At 34.0% G+C, this 17,658-nt stretch overlaps 1 protein-coding gene across 3 annotated transcripts in view; it reads left to right on the top strand.

Moving 5' to 3' along the window:
• The first annotated feature begins 1,817 nt into the window (after nt 1-1,817).
• The window catches only part of LOC142982892 (phospholipase A1-like), a 29,504-nt gene continuing 13,663 nt past the window's right edge, over nt 1,818-17,658 (top strand). Inside the window, exons 1-3 of one of the 3 annotated variants that reach the window (XM_076129616.1) lie at nt 1,818-1,885; nt 2,164-2,323; nt 15,320-15,447. In XM_076129616.1, the coding sequence (XP_075985731.1) occupies nt 15,324-15,447 (124 nt within the window). In that variant the 5' untranslated portion in view covers nt 1,818-1,885; nt 2,164-2,323; nt 15,320-15,323. Of the gene's footprint in view, nt 2,324-10,672; nt 10,822-15,319; nt 15,448-17,658 lie in introns of those variants that run through there. The other 2 variants (XM_076129617.1, XM_076129615.1) reach the window with 2 other exon arrangements.

Raw genomic sequence — 17,658 nt, 5'->3', positions numbered from 1 at the left:
TATTAACAGAAATTTACAATTAGTATTATTGTGTTTTGTCATTTTTTAGGGATAAATCGCCGACTATAAAGTATTGTCTCTGCATTCCATTCCAGAGTTTCGTACCCCAAGGGTTGTTTGATTGTTTGGCTGAAACTTCACTGTCTGTCTGTCTGTCACCAGGCTGTTAGGCAATTAAAATTTTCACAGATTATGTATTTCTGTTTCCTATACATAATTTTTTATTGTTGTTAGCAAATAAAAAATACTAAAAAACAAAACAAAATTAAATATTTAAGAGGGCTCTCATGCGAAAAAAAACAACCCAACTCACACTTGGCCGGTTTTTTAAGGGTATGGTAAAGAAATTTGATTAGGTACATCAATAAAATTCATAAAATTAACTAATATAGGAAGAAAAAATGCATAAAAAAACGAGGTCGTTTGAATTTTGAATACTGGCCGGCTCGAAAATGTAAATCCTATCTACAGGGGCAGTTGACAATAACCAAAGCTTTCCTGCCATTATGTGTATACGGATGAGTTCATGCATTATGCAACAAGCGGCACGTAATTAATTATATTGTTCAATACGAGCTCATTATGGTGATCATATTAGTAATATTTACTAATATTACATATTCGTGTTGGTTAATATGTGATAATTGGCTTTTGGTTTAGTCAAAATTGAGTAAACATATTATAGATTATAAAGCGTAGCGTAAATACTCCCTTAAATATTGATATTATTTTGATTGTAAATGTCTAAAGATAGTTAGATCATTTTAATGTGAACTTCTTCTTGTCGTATGGTTAGTGGTCAACCTAGTGTCAAAGTTGTTCAAGCCGCCCGAAGGCCTTTGACAATGTGAACTGTAGTGAACTGTAGTGCCTTAACGATTTTTCCTATAAAAAAGGGGTTGAAATTGTATGACAATACATTGCTCTTGATCTTACAATAGGCATATCGACAGCATTTTTATTAACTAACTCGCGGAAATAAACGTAATCATACGTTTTTACCTCAGTAACCGTTGCGCTCACCGGTCGGTAAACGATCTGTGGGTTAAGGAACCATTGGCTCGGTCATTCCATAGATAGGTGACCGCATAGTGGTATTTGAACTGGGCGTCTCCGTGCTTCGGAGGGCACGTAAAAAGTCGGTCCCGGTTGTTGACAGTTAAGATAATAACAGCATAACCTAAATAACTAAGGTATATTTATGAATAATAAATTATATTATTTAAATCGTAGAGAGAAGTGTCATTTTACCGATACACTACTTAATATTTTTTATGGCCAAAGATTAAATTAATAAATATCCTACTTAAAATTTAGTCAGAAATAAAGGTGTTTACCTGTATTTCAGTCTTTCATGTTATTATTAGAATTGCCAGTAATATAATAAAATAATGGTGGTATATTATTAGTTTATGTATGTTTTAAAGTTCAATGTAACAAGGGTAACCTTAAACAATTATGGGAGTACATTTACCTTACGCATATTGCTCATTACACTAATTTGAGAATGTTTTTATGATATTTAATATGAATAAAAACCTTTTCATTACAGATAATTAAACGACTTTTTATAATAAGAAGAAGTAACTTTATATTAATTATTAATCAAGTCAGCAAATCCGTACTGCGATTTACTACTCGTTCAATCAAAGTAACCTATGAAGCAAAAACTGCCACAACTAAGTCCATAAATCTCTATAAAACACATAATGTTACCGCAGTACAAGAAAAACAAGAACTGAAACCAGTTTTGAATAGATACAAAAAAATCGTAATAAATAAATGCGAATGATTGCATCTCACATAACGTTATAATCTTCGTCCTTAAACTTGGAACGCTAGTCGCGCGCATGCGTGCCGCGTTCAACGCACGTCCCGCCATTGTGTACGTACTGTTCTTATTTCAAAACGCGATCGAAATAAATTTGAATTAAAAATATAACATTGAACTTCTTGAATTTGAATTTTGAAGAATTTCTTTGTTCTTTATTTCACAAAAAAGTGACTTTTTATAATTTTTATGAAAACTTAATTTTGATTCAAAATGAAAATATTATTTAACTCTCCAACATTGAGTTTCCAAAAAAGTATTTAATTTCCTTTCAACGAGTCTGAAGTGTTTTTTTATAGAAAAATAATAATTTTGTGATTTGATTTTGGCAGATTATTTATGTAATTAATTTGTGTAAACACTGTTATGTAAATAGAGTTACTTTACAATGCTATAATAAAAGTGTAACATTTGAACTAATTGCAAAAAATAAGTGCGATAAATTTTAGAGTGTAATTTTTTCCTAGTTTTGGATGTAAATACAAAAAAAAGGTAAGGAACTTACTTTTTTAACATATTATAATGGTGTCTTTTGTGGTCTAAATAAAAATAATTATAAGCAATATTTTTTTTAAATCCTATAATTCGCTTAAAATCCGGTACTTAATGGCATTATCATTTTCAAATAAACGCTTGTGGTAGAGTTATTTTTCTATTAGGTCGGGGAAAAAGTCTTTTCGCATTATAGTAGGTACCTATGTATGAACTTGTAATAAAATCTCTTTGGCTTCAAGAATCACAAATGAGTACACGGTTCATTAGGTTTCTTTCAGTGAGCTCGTGAGGTATCCAAATATCGAGCTTTTTTGTGGAGAGAAAAGATTTTATTACAAGTTCATACATACTATATGCGAAAAGACTTTTTCCCCGACCTAATAGTTGCAGAACTTACTAGTTAGTTATATTGTGTAACTAAAGCGTTAACATAATTCTTCATGTATTATAAATAAGGTCATTATAAATAAGGTAAATTGTAAAGTACAATAAATAAATAAATAAATGTTTCTAAACGATAACATGAGAGCGAGACATTTTTACTTTTTGACATACCTTTGGCCTCGGACCAGATGTGTCATAAAATAATTTATGGTTTTAACTAACTAGTGTAATGAGCGTTTAAAAATAATACAAGAGTGATATTTCCGATTGTCTAATTTTAAATTAGAAGAGACAGATTTTATTATAACATTAATATATTTAACACTAGCGGACCGGATCGACTTTGTCCGGATATAGTACAATTTTATCCCGTTAATTCCATTCCTGTGAGAATTTTGATCTCATTGATCCCATACAAACCTTCTCCTGACTTTTACAAACATATTAAAACAAGAATGACACAATTTAGATTAGTTTGTTGAAAAGTTATGCACATACCTACATACTTTTTAGTTATTCATTTTCATTTATATGGATTATGAACAATCCTTCCTCAAATTGATAGGAGACAATAGAACAGGGTGATTCAAAAGAAAAGTTTACATGTAAAAATGTAAAAGCTTTTTTAGAACACCTGTTTAAACCGGGCGAAGCCGGGCCGGGCCGCTAGTTCCTCATAAATATATTATATCCTTTAAATATTTAATATAATATAATAATTTTATAAATATACTTAGTTATTCTTGTATCGTTTATTATTAATGTGCATCTTTAAAGCCGAACAGCAGTACATTATACAGTTAAATATTTATTCACATTAAAGTAATATATTTAACTAACTGTATTTACCGTTATTGATATAAACTCCAAATTACGTGTACAAATCAGTAGGTTACACAAATAATATAAAATATACAAATTTGGATTGGTATTTGTATGACAAGGTGTATGGATATGAATGTAGTAAAAGAAGTTTGTAGAGATCGTTGCATGTGGCGTTATTTTGTCTCTTCCTGCCTATTCCGTTGGGAAAATGGCCTAATTTGCTTGTATGCATGTTGTGTACACAAATGTATATTTTGTATACAAAATATTGTACGCGTCCAAAGACTATTTATTATGTGAAATAAATTTATTTATACTTAGTTTTTTCATGTATATTTTGTATACAAAATAATGCACGCGTCCAAAGTCTATTTATTATATGAAAAAAAAATAGGTACTTATAGTTTTTTTAAATGCGAAGCTTATAATATGATATCCTTCGTTAGTTCGGTTTTATCTACTCTACCAAATCATACAAATCGATTTGGACGTTTAACCATAACAGATACAAAAATAGATAAATTAAATAAGAATTCCGTTTTTTTTTGCGTTTTACTTACGTAAAAAGTCTTATGGAATCTGACTTCCTATAAATCAAAACGTAATTAAAAAAAATTTAGCACTTCCTGAGATTACAAAACTAAACATACCAACAACCTTTCAGCTATATAATAGTAGTAACGATTAAATCATAACTGTTGTGTGGAAGGTCATAATAGCGAAAGGCAATGCACAAAGTCAAGGGCGAATATCTAGCTATAAAAAAACCACCTAAGGTCAGCATAGAGAATAATCACCAATATTTGAACGTTATTTGATATCTTCCGTATGTGAAAATTATACGATAAGTGCTTTTATTTGTCGGTCTGATTGCATAATTTATAAACTTACCAAGTAGTTTATGCGCGCGGAGTCGATCGAATCGAAGATTGTGAAAATATTTCCTAAGACAAAATGTCTATGTGTTCATTCAGGTAATAAACGGCATTTGTAGGTACCAAATTCCTTCAGTCCTGTAGTTTTGCCGTGATTGTGTAACAAATATCTATCCAAACATAAAAACATTCAGATTTAGAATATTAGGACAGGATTTAGATGTCAATTATGAGCATAATTTTTTGCATCAACAGTATGATCGAAAATAAAGCACACGCAGGAATTGTAGGTAATCTTTTTCATTTATCTGGCATATTAAATACAATTCATATGATTTAAAATTGTGCGTTCAGGTACTTCACCTAGGTACAGATTTTTTGCAAATTAAAAATATTTCGTGCTCATTGATAATAAGGAAATGTAATTAAGTATATTTCGACACGCATGCAAAGTTTAATGTACTTCATTATTTATGTTTTTTAGTTAAATAATTGTACATAACACCTCGTATAACTTTATTAATTTGTAGATTGCAATGTTTCAAATTACAACGATATAGTTTGAGAGAACGAAAGATAGTCTATGTTAGACTCAACATTTTTAAGAAATTCCATGCATGCATCATTACTGCCCGAATCTGAGGTACATTTAGCGGTAGTTTATCTATTCAATAACGTTTAAACTCATAAAAAATAAACTACCGCTAAATGCACTTTAGATACCGGGGGTTAATAATGAAAATCGGTTTGAAAGATTAAGATTCGATGGACAAACAGATCGACTGCCTAAGTGGCACGCTCAGTAGTATATGTGACTGCCGCGTATAGGTCACGGGTTTGAATCCAAGGTCGGGGCAAAAAGATCTTTTAGAGCTTTTCCGTTAATTTCTCAGCGATTTTCCGGATTTAGAAAGTTTGGGTCGTAGACCTCCGTGACTCGGAGCATGTGGGAGTGTACCTGTGTATTCTGCACACACGTGAACACTATAAACAAAATCCTGCACTGATGACCGGTTTCAATGAATTTGGCCGGTGTAGCCGGATATCGACTCAGATTGACTCTAGCCCACCAGCGGGCCTATCACGTATCTCAGTTGACAACTAGTGTACGTCAAATTGATGGTCACTATTCAGTACATTGCTGCTTAGACGTAACGTGTTAATCACTATCATCTTTGAGAGATAACGATGTACAGCGTAGTCGTTTCCAAATAGTTGTCAACTGAGATACGTGATGGGCCCCCTGGAGATTCAAAATTATCAATTTTGTTATTATTAATCAAAATATTTAAATCTACGGAAAAACACATCACACGAGGAAAAATTCCATCAACAATTCCCAATGGTGTTTCAAGTCCAAGGTCCGTAATATAATAATGATATTTAATTCGTGTCATGAGTCCGTAATGGTTTAATTTATAGCTTGCATATCAACATAAATATAAAATTGACTTGTAATCAAGACCTATCCGCGTTCATTTATCAATGTTTTAATGGTTTTTAATAAGAATTATCGTTATTTGAGGAGGTGCTCGTGGCTTAGTTAAGAACAGCCGCGCGGATCAATCTCTAAGGTTAAGTTTTGCTTGCCGAGGTTTTTCTGTGGATGGGTGACCATCTTATACATATCGAGTTTCTCCGTGTTTCGGAAGGCACGTTAAATTGTGGGTCCCGGCTGTCATTTACGAAGATCTTTGACAGTCGTTAACAGTAGTCAGAAGCTTGAAAGTCTGACAACCAGTCTTACCGAAAGGGTATCGTGTTGTAACCCAGGTATTGGGTTGTGGAGGTCAGATAGGCAGTCGCTCCATGTGAAACAAAGGTATCCAGCTGCATCCGGTGAGACTGGAAGCCGACTCCAACAAAGTTTGGAACAAAGGCTAAGCCAATATATATATATCGTTATTTTTCAATATTCATATTATTTATGTGAGTTTCTTCGTAAGTTCTTCTTTAATGTGAAAATGGTAGAATCGAATTGCATATTTTTTTGTTGGTTGATAGGTATACTTCGAGAAAAGACACATTATGAGGCAGCTACTGTTTTGTTCTTAATTAGGAAAGACCAATACTACATTGCCCGATTTGGGAATCGAACCCGGAACCTCATGATCAACAATCTGTTACACTACTACCTGTGCCATAGAGGTAGCTAAGCTCTAGCAAAAAATAGATATAAATGCACAAATCCGGCTTGTAGATTGATAAGCACATTTAAACATACAAAAAACTCTTCAACTATAATAAACTAGCTGACCCGCGCAACTTCGCTTGCGTCAGCTAAGAGAATGGGTCAAAATTTTTGTAACATTTTTCGTTGCTACTCCGCTCCTAATGACCTTAGCGTGATGTTATATAGCCTATAGCCTTCCTCGATAAATGGGCTATCTAACACTGAAAGATTTTTTTAAATCGGACCAGTAGTTCCTGAGATTAGCGCGTTCAAACAAACAAACAAACAAACAAACTCTTCAGCTTTATTATATTATATATAGTATAGATTAGTCCATACATAAATAAAGGATAACTATTTATCATAACTAGAAGTTTTTTACTTCTGCATTCGGAAATAAACGCGAAAGCATTAAAATTCAATTTGTTATCAATGTCAAATAGATATGATTTTAAATAGAGGTTATTGTAGCCTTAAGTCTAGTATTTATATTAGTACTAATCGTGACTAATTGGTATCAGAATTTTAATACTATTGCATTGTGTGATTAGTATCTAATATCCTTACCTAGTACTCGTGGCCAGTGGTTCTGTATGATAGGATGTATGGACGTGAATGAAGCAAAAGAAGGGTGTATAAGTATCTATACTAATATTATAAAGCTGAAGAGTTTGTTTGTTTGTTTGAACGCGCTAATCTCAGGAACTACTGGTCCGATTTGAAAAATTCTTTCACTGTTAGATAGCCCATTTATCGAGGAAGGCTATAGGCTATATATCATCACGCTACGACCATTAGGAGCGGAGTAGTAACGAAAAATGTTACAAAAACCGGGAAAATTATGACCCATTCTCTCTTACGTGACGCAAGCGAAGTTGCGCGGGTCAGCTAGTTAATACTATAGATCAAAAAGGTATTATGAGGTTGTGTAGATTAAAAGCATCCGAAGAAGGTCGTAAGACACGTTTTTGCAAAAGTATAGCCCTTAGCAGCTGTAATAGGGGATAAAACTTAGGAGTTTGTTCGCGTGCGGTGCCGTTTTGTCAGCTAGGGTAATATAAGTGTTCAAAACATTTGGTTATCGCTACTATCAACTAAAATTACGACCAATTAAGTTTTTTCAGAGCAAATAATTTGAATGTTTTGCCTTAATTTGCTATCAAAATTATCTAATATACATCTCTGATGAGGTTTTTGTGTTTAACAAAAAATAACAAATGAGATTTTTATCTGTAATTAATTTACGTTATTACCTACTATTTTTTGTGATAAAACTATGTATAAACCTTAGACAGTACTGTTTTGATAACACAAAAAATGGACAGAATTTTGAGACAAAAAACTTAATATTGACGAGTCTTCGAATGAATCTATTTTTGAATCAAAATAATGAACGAATTAAACTTAATGTAGTTTTAATTTGCAACTCTTAATCGACTAACGTATCATAAAAAATAGGATCTATGTGACCGTATGATGAATTATTTAAGCAACATAAAGATACAAAACAAGTCTTGTGCCGCGGGAACTCTTACAAACATACAAAAAATGGACCCAATATACAACTAGACCCGTAACCACTATTTGTGGATCGGACCTATTTATTGGCTATCCCCGATTTAGATAATTTAACTCATTACTGGGCAAGGGTCTTCTGCTAGTAATATATTACAATTAGACCCGAAACAATTATTTGTAGATCGAACTAATATTTGCTGCGTGTGCCACGGGGGCCGTCAAATTTCCTTTCTTAAAATCATCTTTTCTTCATTCACATTCATACATCTTGTCATACATGTCCGACGAACCACTGTTTCAAGTCACAATCCGCTATTCCGAACTCTTGCGCAACTAAACATTGAACTTTAGTCGATACTCTAAGCTCACCGTTACTCTATACCTCTATATCCTTATTGTACGAATACCAACGATGACGTCATCTTACATTTGACTTTGAACTCAAATTCCTGGCTTCCGTCATCAAAATAATGTCTTCCGTAAACAAATAATAAATAATAAATACCAGACAATTTTTAATAAGCGAGTTAGTCCCCAACCCGCATTTGATAGCGTGGTGGACTCACTGCTTACCCCCCTTTTCCTGGGTGTAGACTCCTGCCTAGCAAAGGGTTCAAATTATCTAAATCGGGGATAGGCGATAGGTTTGGATACTACGCATGTATATGTATATAGTCCAGGGTTCAAAACCTAGAGAACGCTCGGCTTGTGATAGACAAATATTAGAAATCATTTAGTACGAGTATTTTAACCGTGAACGAAAACATTATGATGAAGTCATGGCCGCGAGAGAGTCCTTTTAACAGCTTTGAAAATAAAGTACAGTTCTTAGTCTGTATTTGACCAATGTGGTAGTCGTATTAAGACCTTGAGACATTCAGACCTACCTCGTCTCCCCTTCCGAGAGGACTAAAGGTATCTCACAGTAACGGGTAAAATTAATGTGACATTTTATGATTCGAAAACCTTCAATTAATTACGAAATATCCTATTGATCTAAGGTCGATGGTCTTCCGTAAACAAAAGTGTCAATCAAAGTCCAAAAAACAATATTTTATGGTACATTAGTCATAGAATTAGTTTGAAGTGCCTGAGGGTTCAATCAATCTCGACATTTTGTCTGACCTTGAATTCAGTAGCAATTAAATAATATTTATTTATTACTGGCTTATACCCGTGGTTAAAACCAACAATGCCTATGTTATTTTCTCCGAGGCATAATCTATCACTTTAGAAAATTTTATCAATATCGGTTCTGCCGTTAATGATTTATGATAGAAAAACAAACACTTTATAATATTGTATGTAAGAGACTGGTAGTTAATTTGTTTATCTTCTGCTAATAAACATTAAGTTAATTATGTGAACATGAATACGGATTAATTTTTAAAATTAAAAGGTTTTTAGCAGAGGTGTAGGCAGAGATGTATTGAAAATGCACTCACGTTTTACCATTAACAGTCTCAGTCACAGGTAATAGAGAGTGAGCCTATTGCTATTTACCGGGCACGGCAAGAAATATTCTCATATACTTAAGAAACTGATAATATTTGCCCGACCCGGGAATCAAAACCGAACCTAAACACGGTAGTCAGATACACTACCAACAGCGCCACAGAGGCAAAAAATTCTGTACGAAAGGATAAACGACGGACGACCGAAGGTATATAAATAACAAAAGTAAAATATTTACAACCACATTTTTGCAATTACATAAAGAATACAATTTAACGAATATGCTCAGATAAAGATCTTAATTGTCTCTCATTGCATTTTATTATTTCCTTCTCATGTTCAGCATTGATTGAAATCTTGCTTGTAAAATATGAGCTTCTGCATATTCAATTTGGAAGTAATTTTGCTGCCTCTGTTTAACGCTAGCGCGATTGTCTACAATTGGAACCATCAACTATCAAGAGTTTGACATTTAAAATGTACTGCCCAAATAGTTTTTACGAAGTCCGCTAGGAGCGCTGATCAGATTTTCATACTTTTTTCAATAGCTAGCCGGTTGTCCGTAGTCGATAGTGGTAGAGAATGGGGCTACAGTAGTATATTCTTATTCTTCGTCTTGTCCTTAGCCCACGTCAAGAGTGGTTAAGGATTTGGCTGATATTTTTGTAACCGGTCACTTGCCTGATGTCAACCCTCTTTCATCATTAATTTATAAAACATAAGCAATATTAGATAATATTGATATTTTTATTATTGTGATTTTTTTTATTTTTATAGGCATGAGCAAGATCATTCCAAAATTTTAGGAATGTTAGTAACTGAACCTATTTAAGTTTTTTAAAAGACAACTCCCGCATTAAGAATTGCTCTTGTGTCGTGGGGACTTTTCCAAACATACAAACAACGGACACAAAGTACAACCTGGCTCGAAACAATTCTTTGTGGATCGCACAAATAATTGTTCCGTGTGGGAATCAAACCCACGATCTCCCGATGCAATGGTAGCGGCGCGGTGACCTAACCACTGTGCTACGGAGGCAGTCGACATTTCGCCTTTTTTAACTGTGTGCCACTCATCTATACAACATCTGCGTACAGATCGCTTACCGACCGGTGACCGCAACCACTGCCACTACGAGCGAGCCTCGTCTGAACTTGACATTACTCGAGCGGTCAGTGTTAGCTGTATAGTGACATTCGAGTGTTGTGTTCTGTTGAAGTGTTAATATGTGAAGTGTTGTGTTGGAACAAGTTCTGAATAACAGGTACTTGATTAATTAAGATATTGTTATTTAAATTTTATTACTTGAGATTGGTAATTTGCAGAAAAATGTTTTGTTATATTTTAAAACTCCGTAATCTACTACCGAGTATTATTAAGGTATTTTTTGTCTTTTTTCACGGCTTATTCCCGATTTTATAAAGGACGAGATTCTTTTCGTAAAATGGAACCACATTTTTTTTTGTATTTTGTCCCTATAAACTATAACGTCATTACAACGTGACAGATAATAGCGTTAATTCCTGTCAAATCGATTCTTATTTTCTTTTCAATACAAAAATTATTCTATAACATCCGTCTGGTACGTTTTCAAGCCTTAACCGTTGAACCAATTTTAATGGAATTTAACATGCATATAGTGGAGTGGTAGTGGAGAAACAAACATGGGATGTTTTTTTTACGTGCTTTTATTTCGGAAAGAATATTTATATGGCTGAAATGAATGATAAATCTTTCAAAAGCTGCGGAATCAACTAGTATTAGATAATAGTTTGATTCTTACGTCAGTATCAATAATAACAGCATTTTTAAAACATATAACATGCAAAGTTCTAGGTCGCAATATTTTAAATATTTATCAGGTCATGGTTAATATACAAAAACTGCTATTTTTGTTATATTTTAGATCTAAATGTCATGAAATTATACTTTTAAATTATTTCAATGCAGCATTTGCGTGCGTTCGAAATTAATATCGAAAATTCTAGAAATATTTAATAACGGTTTTTGAAAAAAAATGTAACAGCTACATTCAGCGATCGGTTCCGATTGGAGAAATTTCCCGGAATATGACATGTTTTGTAACAACCAGTTTATAAATGTATCTGTATGCAATTTCATCAAAATCTATTCAGAAATTTTTATAATGAAAGACTAACTAACATCCTTACATACAAAGTTCCGCTTTACATAGTATAAAGCAAAGTCGCTTCCCGCGTCTGTCCCTGCGTATGTATGCTTAGACCTTTAAAACTACGCAACGGATTTTGGTGTGATTATTTTAAATATATAGGGTGATTAAAGAGGAAGGTTTATGTGTAAAAGTTTCAAAGGTTCTTTCGTTTAAACCGGGCGAACACGGGGCGAGCTGTTAGTTTTAAATATAAGTAAAAAGGTTACACATCGTTTATCCCTTTACTTAAATGCATATGTTAAGGCTACTCTTCAACTCAGAGCTATGTCTTTCTACGACCAGAAGATATTTTAGATACAGAATTTTTTGAGATTAACGCTAACACACAAACACACAAATATTTTTATGCCATGTAAGTGTATGATGTAATATTAGAAAACTACACGTGGTCAAGGTTTTTATTCCGAAACAAACCATAATCACTTCCATAGATTTCTCATAAAGAAAACATTTATCGATATACGTTCAAGGGCTTTATTCGCTATCGTGCATATTAACGCGGGTTAAGCAACTTTCGCAAGGTTAAGAACTCGGTGGGTGACCGAGGTTGATCCGTTAAACAATGTAACTTGTTATTCAATACCTTTGCATCTTTTTTTTTATTGTACATTATTGAATGCATACTTTTTAGAGTCATTGCTACGTGGTGTAAGCATTCGTCTCCTACGCAAGCGGTCGACTGTTCAGAAGATAAACTAACAGGCCATGTTCGTAATTATTTATATGTATATTAGAAATAATTATTATCCAAAGCTTAACAGTGAAGGGAAACATTGAAGACCGATTACTAACCCAGATCAAATACAGAGCAGCTACAAAAAAAATTGTATAGAAGATTCAAATGATTGAAATTTCCTAGTGAGTGATTTGACATAATCAAAACAGTAATGTGAGTTTGTCAAATTGTAAATAAGAGTGTAACCACTAGCTAATTTTAAGAACCTCTCCGATTTCGCGGAAATAGAGATAGCCAAATGATGAACCTTGAAATCAAAATTAAGTTATGATAATGATTAATAGCGAACGAAACTAGATATTAATAAGTAATAATGATATATTAATTATATAATACTTCCTGTACTATCGGGAAGTAATCTAGGTTTCTGAATCTAAGGTCAAAAGACCTGGGGGAGCGGAACTGATCGCTGGTTTTTTAGATCTAATTATTTTTAGCACAAGATTAATAAATTTATGGCCTTGACTTTGCCCATGTAGTTTATGTTGAAAATAATACTACGGTACATATTTTTTAGAGATTGTATACTATAACTGAATTTCGACAATAGCTTAAGAAATGAGACAAATCATACGTAGTTTTAATTAATAACTTAATCAAAATGTGAAAACAAATCCGGAAATATTCAGGACAAACACCAAATTATTTTCGTTACCAAATATTACGCATTTTTAGTAACAACATTCTAATTAAATCATTCTTGTTTTGTTTTGTTCATATATACGTCTATGCGTTAATTTATTTTGGCCACAAGGAAGGAAGTGTATACCTATATAAGGCTTTTTATTAGAACGAATAAAAAAAACGTGACATACAGTTTTATACATTTTAAGTGGCCAGTGCGTAGTGCGTTTTGACAGTCGAATCGTGTTTCACTGTGGTTTATTGTGAATTATATATTACTATTAATCCATCTATACTTAATATTATAAAGCTGAAGAGTTTGTTTGTTTGAGCGCGCTAATCTCAGGAACTACTGGTGCGAATTGAAAAATTATTTCAGTGTTAGATAGTCCATTTATCGAGGAAGGCTATAGGCTATATAACATCACGCTACGGCTACGAGGAGCGGAGAAGCAACGAAAAATGTTACAAAAACAGAGAAAATGATGACCCATTCTCTCTTATGTGACGCAAGCGAAGTTGCGCGGGCCAGCTAGTCAACAATAAAGGTAAATGAGCATATCTCTATGCTACTTCATAACAATATGATGCTGAATAGTTTGCCTGAACGTGCTAATGTCAAAAAAGTTCAGGTGCGTAGTACTCGTAACCGGCGGTCCAGTATGACAAGATTTATGGATGTGAATGAGGCAAGGGAAGTTTGTAGCGATCGTACTAAGTGGCGTGCTTTAGTCTCTGCCTACCTCTATGGGAAAGAGGTGTGATATTATGTATGTTTGTACGTATGTATGCATGTATTTCGTTAAGTGGTTACTGTAAATTCCACTTTCGTGGGAGGCATCTATTAATACAAGTCATCTGTCATACCACAGTAGTTTCTGATATAGTAGCAATTAAATAGACAAACAAACACTTCATAATTAGTATGTAAGTACGTATGTTAATAATAGTTTATTGACAGCTGTCAATAATACGACACGGTATAATTGTTTTGTAGACTATGGCATTGTTTTAACGCAGTCTATTGTGACATTTTATAATTATTGATTCTGCTACATACATGCTTATATATGTTACTGTAAAAGCCCGGACTGTGAATCAGACAAAAAATGAAACAATAAATCCTAAGATTTTCCGGTAAAACCTAAGATTTACCAACTCTCAATGGTAAAAGTCCGAACAAGCCAGAGTTTAAAAACTATGTTACGATATATAAAAAAATCCTCCTTCATAACTATGTTTATAACTATTTCACGGTATAATAATATACTGTGACATAGTTATAAAGATGGAGTTTTGGGCAAAGCGACATGGGTAGGTTAGGTTAGAAGGCTAAGGTGGGAGCTTCGCTTCGCTCGCTCCCACCTTAGCCTTCGTGGTTATTTTTTTTTAACCACCTAGAAGGAGGAGGATTTACCTGGCACGATACTAAACTCCGAGTCGTAGATGAGGAATTAGAAAAGACCAATAGCCTTTTGCCTCACCCGGGAATAAAACCCACGACCTCATGATCAGCAGTCATTTATACTACCGCCTGCGCCACAAAGTCAGTTTAGATTGTAATACGCTAAATGATGGATTTGAATCAAAATAGATCTCTGCCTACCCCTATCAGAAGAAGGCGTCATTTTATAGATGTTTAAGTAAATAATAGATTTAGATTTAAGTATATTATGTCATAAACAGGTAAATGAATGTAACTCGGTCACATTAAAGTGATCATTATCATAGTACAACACTCATTAGCATTTATAATTGTCGTCAAGCGCTTGTTCGGTCAGTTTTAACCTAATTTAAAAACGGAGGGGTGTCGACTGTTTTTTGATGTTAATCAATTAGAGCCTCTAGTGGGTGATTTTTCAAAAACAACGTAGTTTATGTTTGATCCTGCGTCGTTAACTATCTCGATGCAAAATTTTATCGGAATCGGTTGAGCCGTTCAGCCGTAAAAGCGTAACAGTAAAACAGACGTTTGTGTTCAAAATATTATGAGTATGATATAACTATTAACTACTTTAAATATTGACCGATAAGCATTTAATGTTTGTTTGTAAAAACTGTATTCCGACATTGTTTCCTTTCAATTTTGAGTATATTTTTAGTTATGAGTTTAAATTAAAAGGTGAATAAATTATTTCTTAAACTAAGTAAGACCTCTTCATCATATCAAATTAGAAATGTTTAACAAAAACTTCCTTTTCTTTCCAGAACCATGTCAAAGGTGTTTAAGATCGCGGTGGCGGTCGCACTGTCCTTCGCTGTGCTTGGTCAAGCGCGAGCCGCCACTTATGGTCCAAGGTCGGAGTACGGATACCCGGCTGGACTTATTCCAGAATGTAAGTCTATAAATACATTTATTTTAATTTGAGAGTCAAATTGAGAACCTCCTCCTTTTTTGAAGTCGGTTAATAAATATAACACTTAACTGTTCTTAAGTGTTACACTGCTAGGCAAGGGTCTTCTCCCAGAATAAGATTTGGGTTAGACCCAGAATTCACCACCCTGGCTCAATGGGTTAGAGACTTACTTTGCATTTCTTCAAGAACTGTTTTAAAGAATTTTCAAGCGTGCAAGGTTTACTCACGATGTATTCTTTCCCAATTAAAACAAGTCACCATTTAATTTTCTAATACACATAACTTAGAGAAATCGTATGTAAACCTTTAATTCGAACCTTAGTCCACTTGCTGAAGAACTTTTACCACTGGGCCATCACCGCCACCACCCGAAAAAACATACACAAAAAATCTCACAAAAAATATGTAAAAAAGTAAAATCATCAATAATTACATTCCAAATATTTGCAGAAAAAAAAGCTAACGTCATTAATTCCGAATTTATAACATCCAAATTGGATCAGCAGTTCCCGAGTAATGAGCAAACAAACAAAGTTGTTTGCCTTACATTTACACGCCGTCAAATGTTTGGACGAACGGAAAATTATGTAAATTATTTCCTTATGATATTTACTAAGTGGATTCTTGGTTATGTTTGTATGTATGTATGTTTGTATGTATGTACTAAGTACTTATTAAGTAGTTTTCTTTGTTTGCTTGCAAATGTTTTACATAACCGTTTAAGTAGGGACAGTTGTTATTTTAAGTATTTAACAATGACATAAGTGTATGCAACGATTGTGCTGAGGTTGCGGTCTCAATTTTGAGTCGGGCAAAAAATGTAACCTTAGTTTTCCGTCTCGAAATTTTCAGTGATTATCCAGAGAGTGGATGGTTAGGTTGTTTGGGTCACTGCCTGGAAAAGGAAACAAAGCCTTTGGTTCTTCGCAGAGTGGGTAGGACACCGTTCCATCGGGTGCAAAAACTTGGACATTATTGATCTCCTGTGTATAGATCTAGTTTCAATAAAGTTACTTGTCACCATCGAATATATCAGTCAGAAGGACATTATTATGTATCTTATTAAGTAGGTTTCTTTGTTTGCTTACGTCAATAATGTTTTACATAATTGTTTAAGTAGTGAGAGTTAAGTCATTGACAACGAACGCGTCCTTTCAAGGTTTTAGCAGCATTCACGGAAAATATGAAGTGACTACTGGTAGGCATGAACACTTGCACTCGGGTAGTTTATGGAGTAAATCAGACAGCTCACTGGCCATAGCCAGTTGCACTCACAGGTCGGTAAACAATCTGTGAGTTAAGCAACCTTTAGCGCGGTCATTCCATAGATGGGTGACCCCTTAGTGGTATTTGATCTGGGCGTTCTCGAGCTTCGGAGGGCACGTAAAAGTTGGTCCCGGTTGTTGCCTACTAAAGTAACAGTCGTTAAGTTATTTCAGCTTTTCGGGTGGCTCGAACAACTTTGACACTAGGTTGACCACTAACCTTGCGACAAAAAGACATTTGCCACTCATTTGTTTTCAGGGGTTCAAAGACCGAGGCAAAACGTCAATGACCTTTCGAAGTGACGTGTATTGTGTGTATAAGAAATTATTTCGCTTGTGCAAATTTCAAGATGCATAAGTGAAAATTATGTCCGTTGAGCAAAGCTAACAAACTAGCGATCCACAAATAATTGTTTCGGGTCTGGTTGTACTTTGTGTCTGTTGTTTGTTTGTTCGTAAAAGTCCCCGCGACACAAGAGCAATAATATGACAGTTATATATGAAATCTACTATTTTTCGCGGGTGTAAATTAACCGTAAACATAAGCTAAGTGGTTAATCTAACTATATCTAAATTACAGAGTTGCCATTAACAACATATGGCGCTCATTGCCAAGGAATGTAGTCTATCAATGAGCCATGACCTAATGGTATCAGGTTTACTTGAATAATTCAACTAGATCAACACTATTAAACACACTGGTTTTAACAAATTACGTCTTAATTACACTGTACGATTAGCGCCATGGTTATGTGATTATCTCGCTACTATTATGTAGAGTTTATACGTGTGTTAAGGCCGCGAGATTTTTACCGCGCGGCGAAAATACATATATCGGCTAAATCTGCGCGTCCCGAATGCAAGAGTATGAAACGTAAGGTCCGTGGTGATCACTTTTATGATTTAATTACTGATGCGCCAAATC

The sequence above is a fragment of the Anticarsia gemmatalis genome, chromosome 22 (assembly GCF_050436995.1).
Source record: "Anticarsia gemmatalis isolate Benzon Research Colony breed Stoneville strain chromosome 22, ilAntGemm2 primary, whole genome shotgun sequence".
Lineage (NCBI taxonomy): Eukaryota > Metazoa > Arthropoda > Insecta > Lepidoptera > Erebidae > Anticarsia > Anticarsia gemmatalis.
This window is presented reverse-complemented; position numbering and strand designations above follow the sequence as displayed.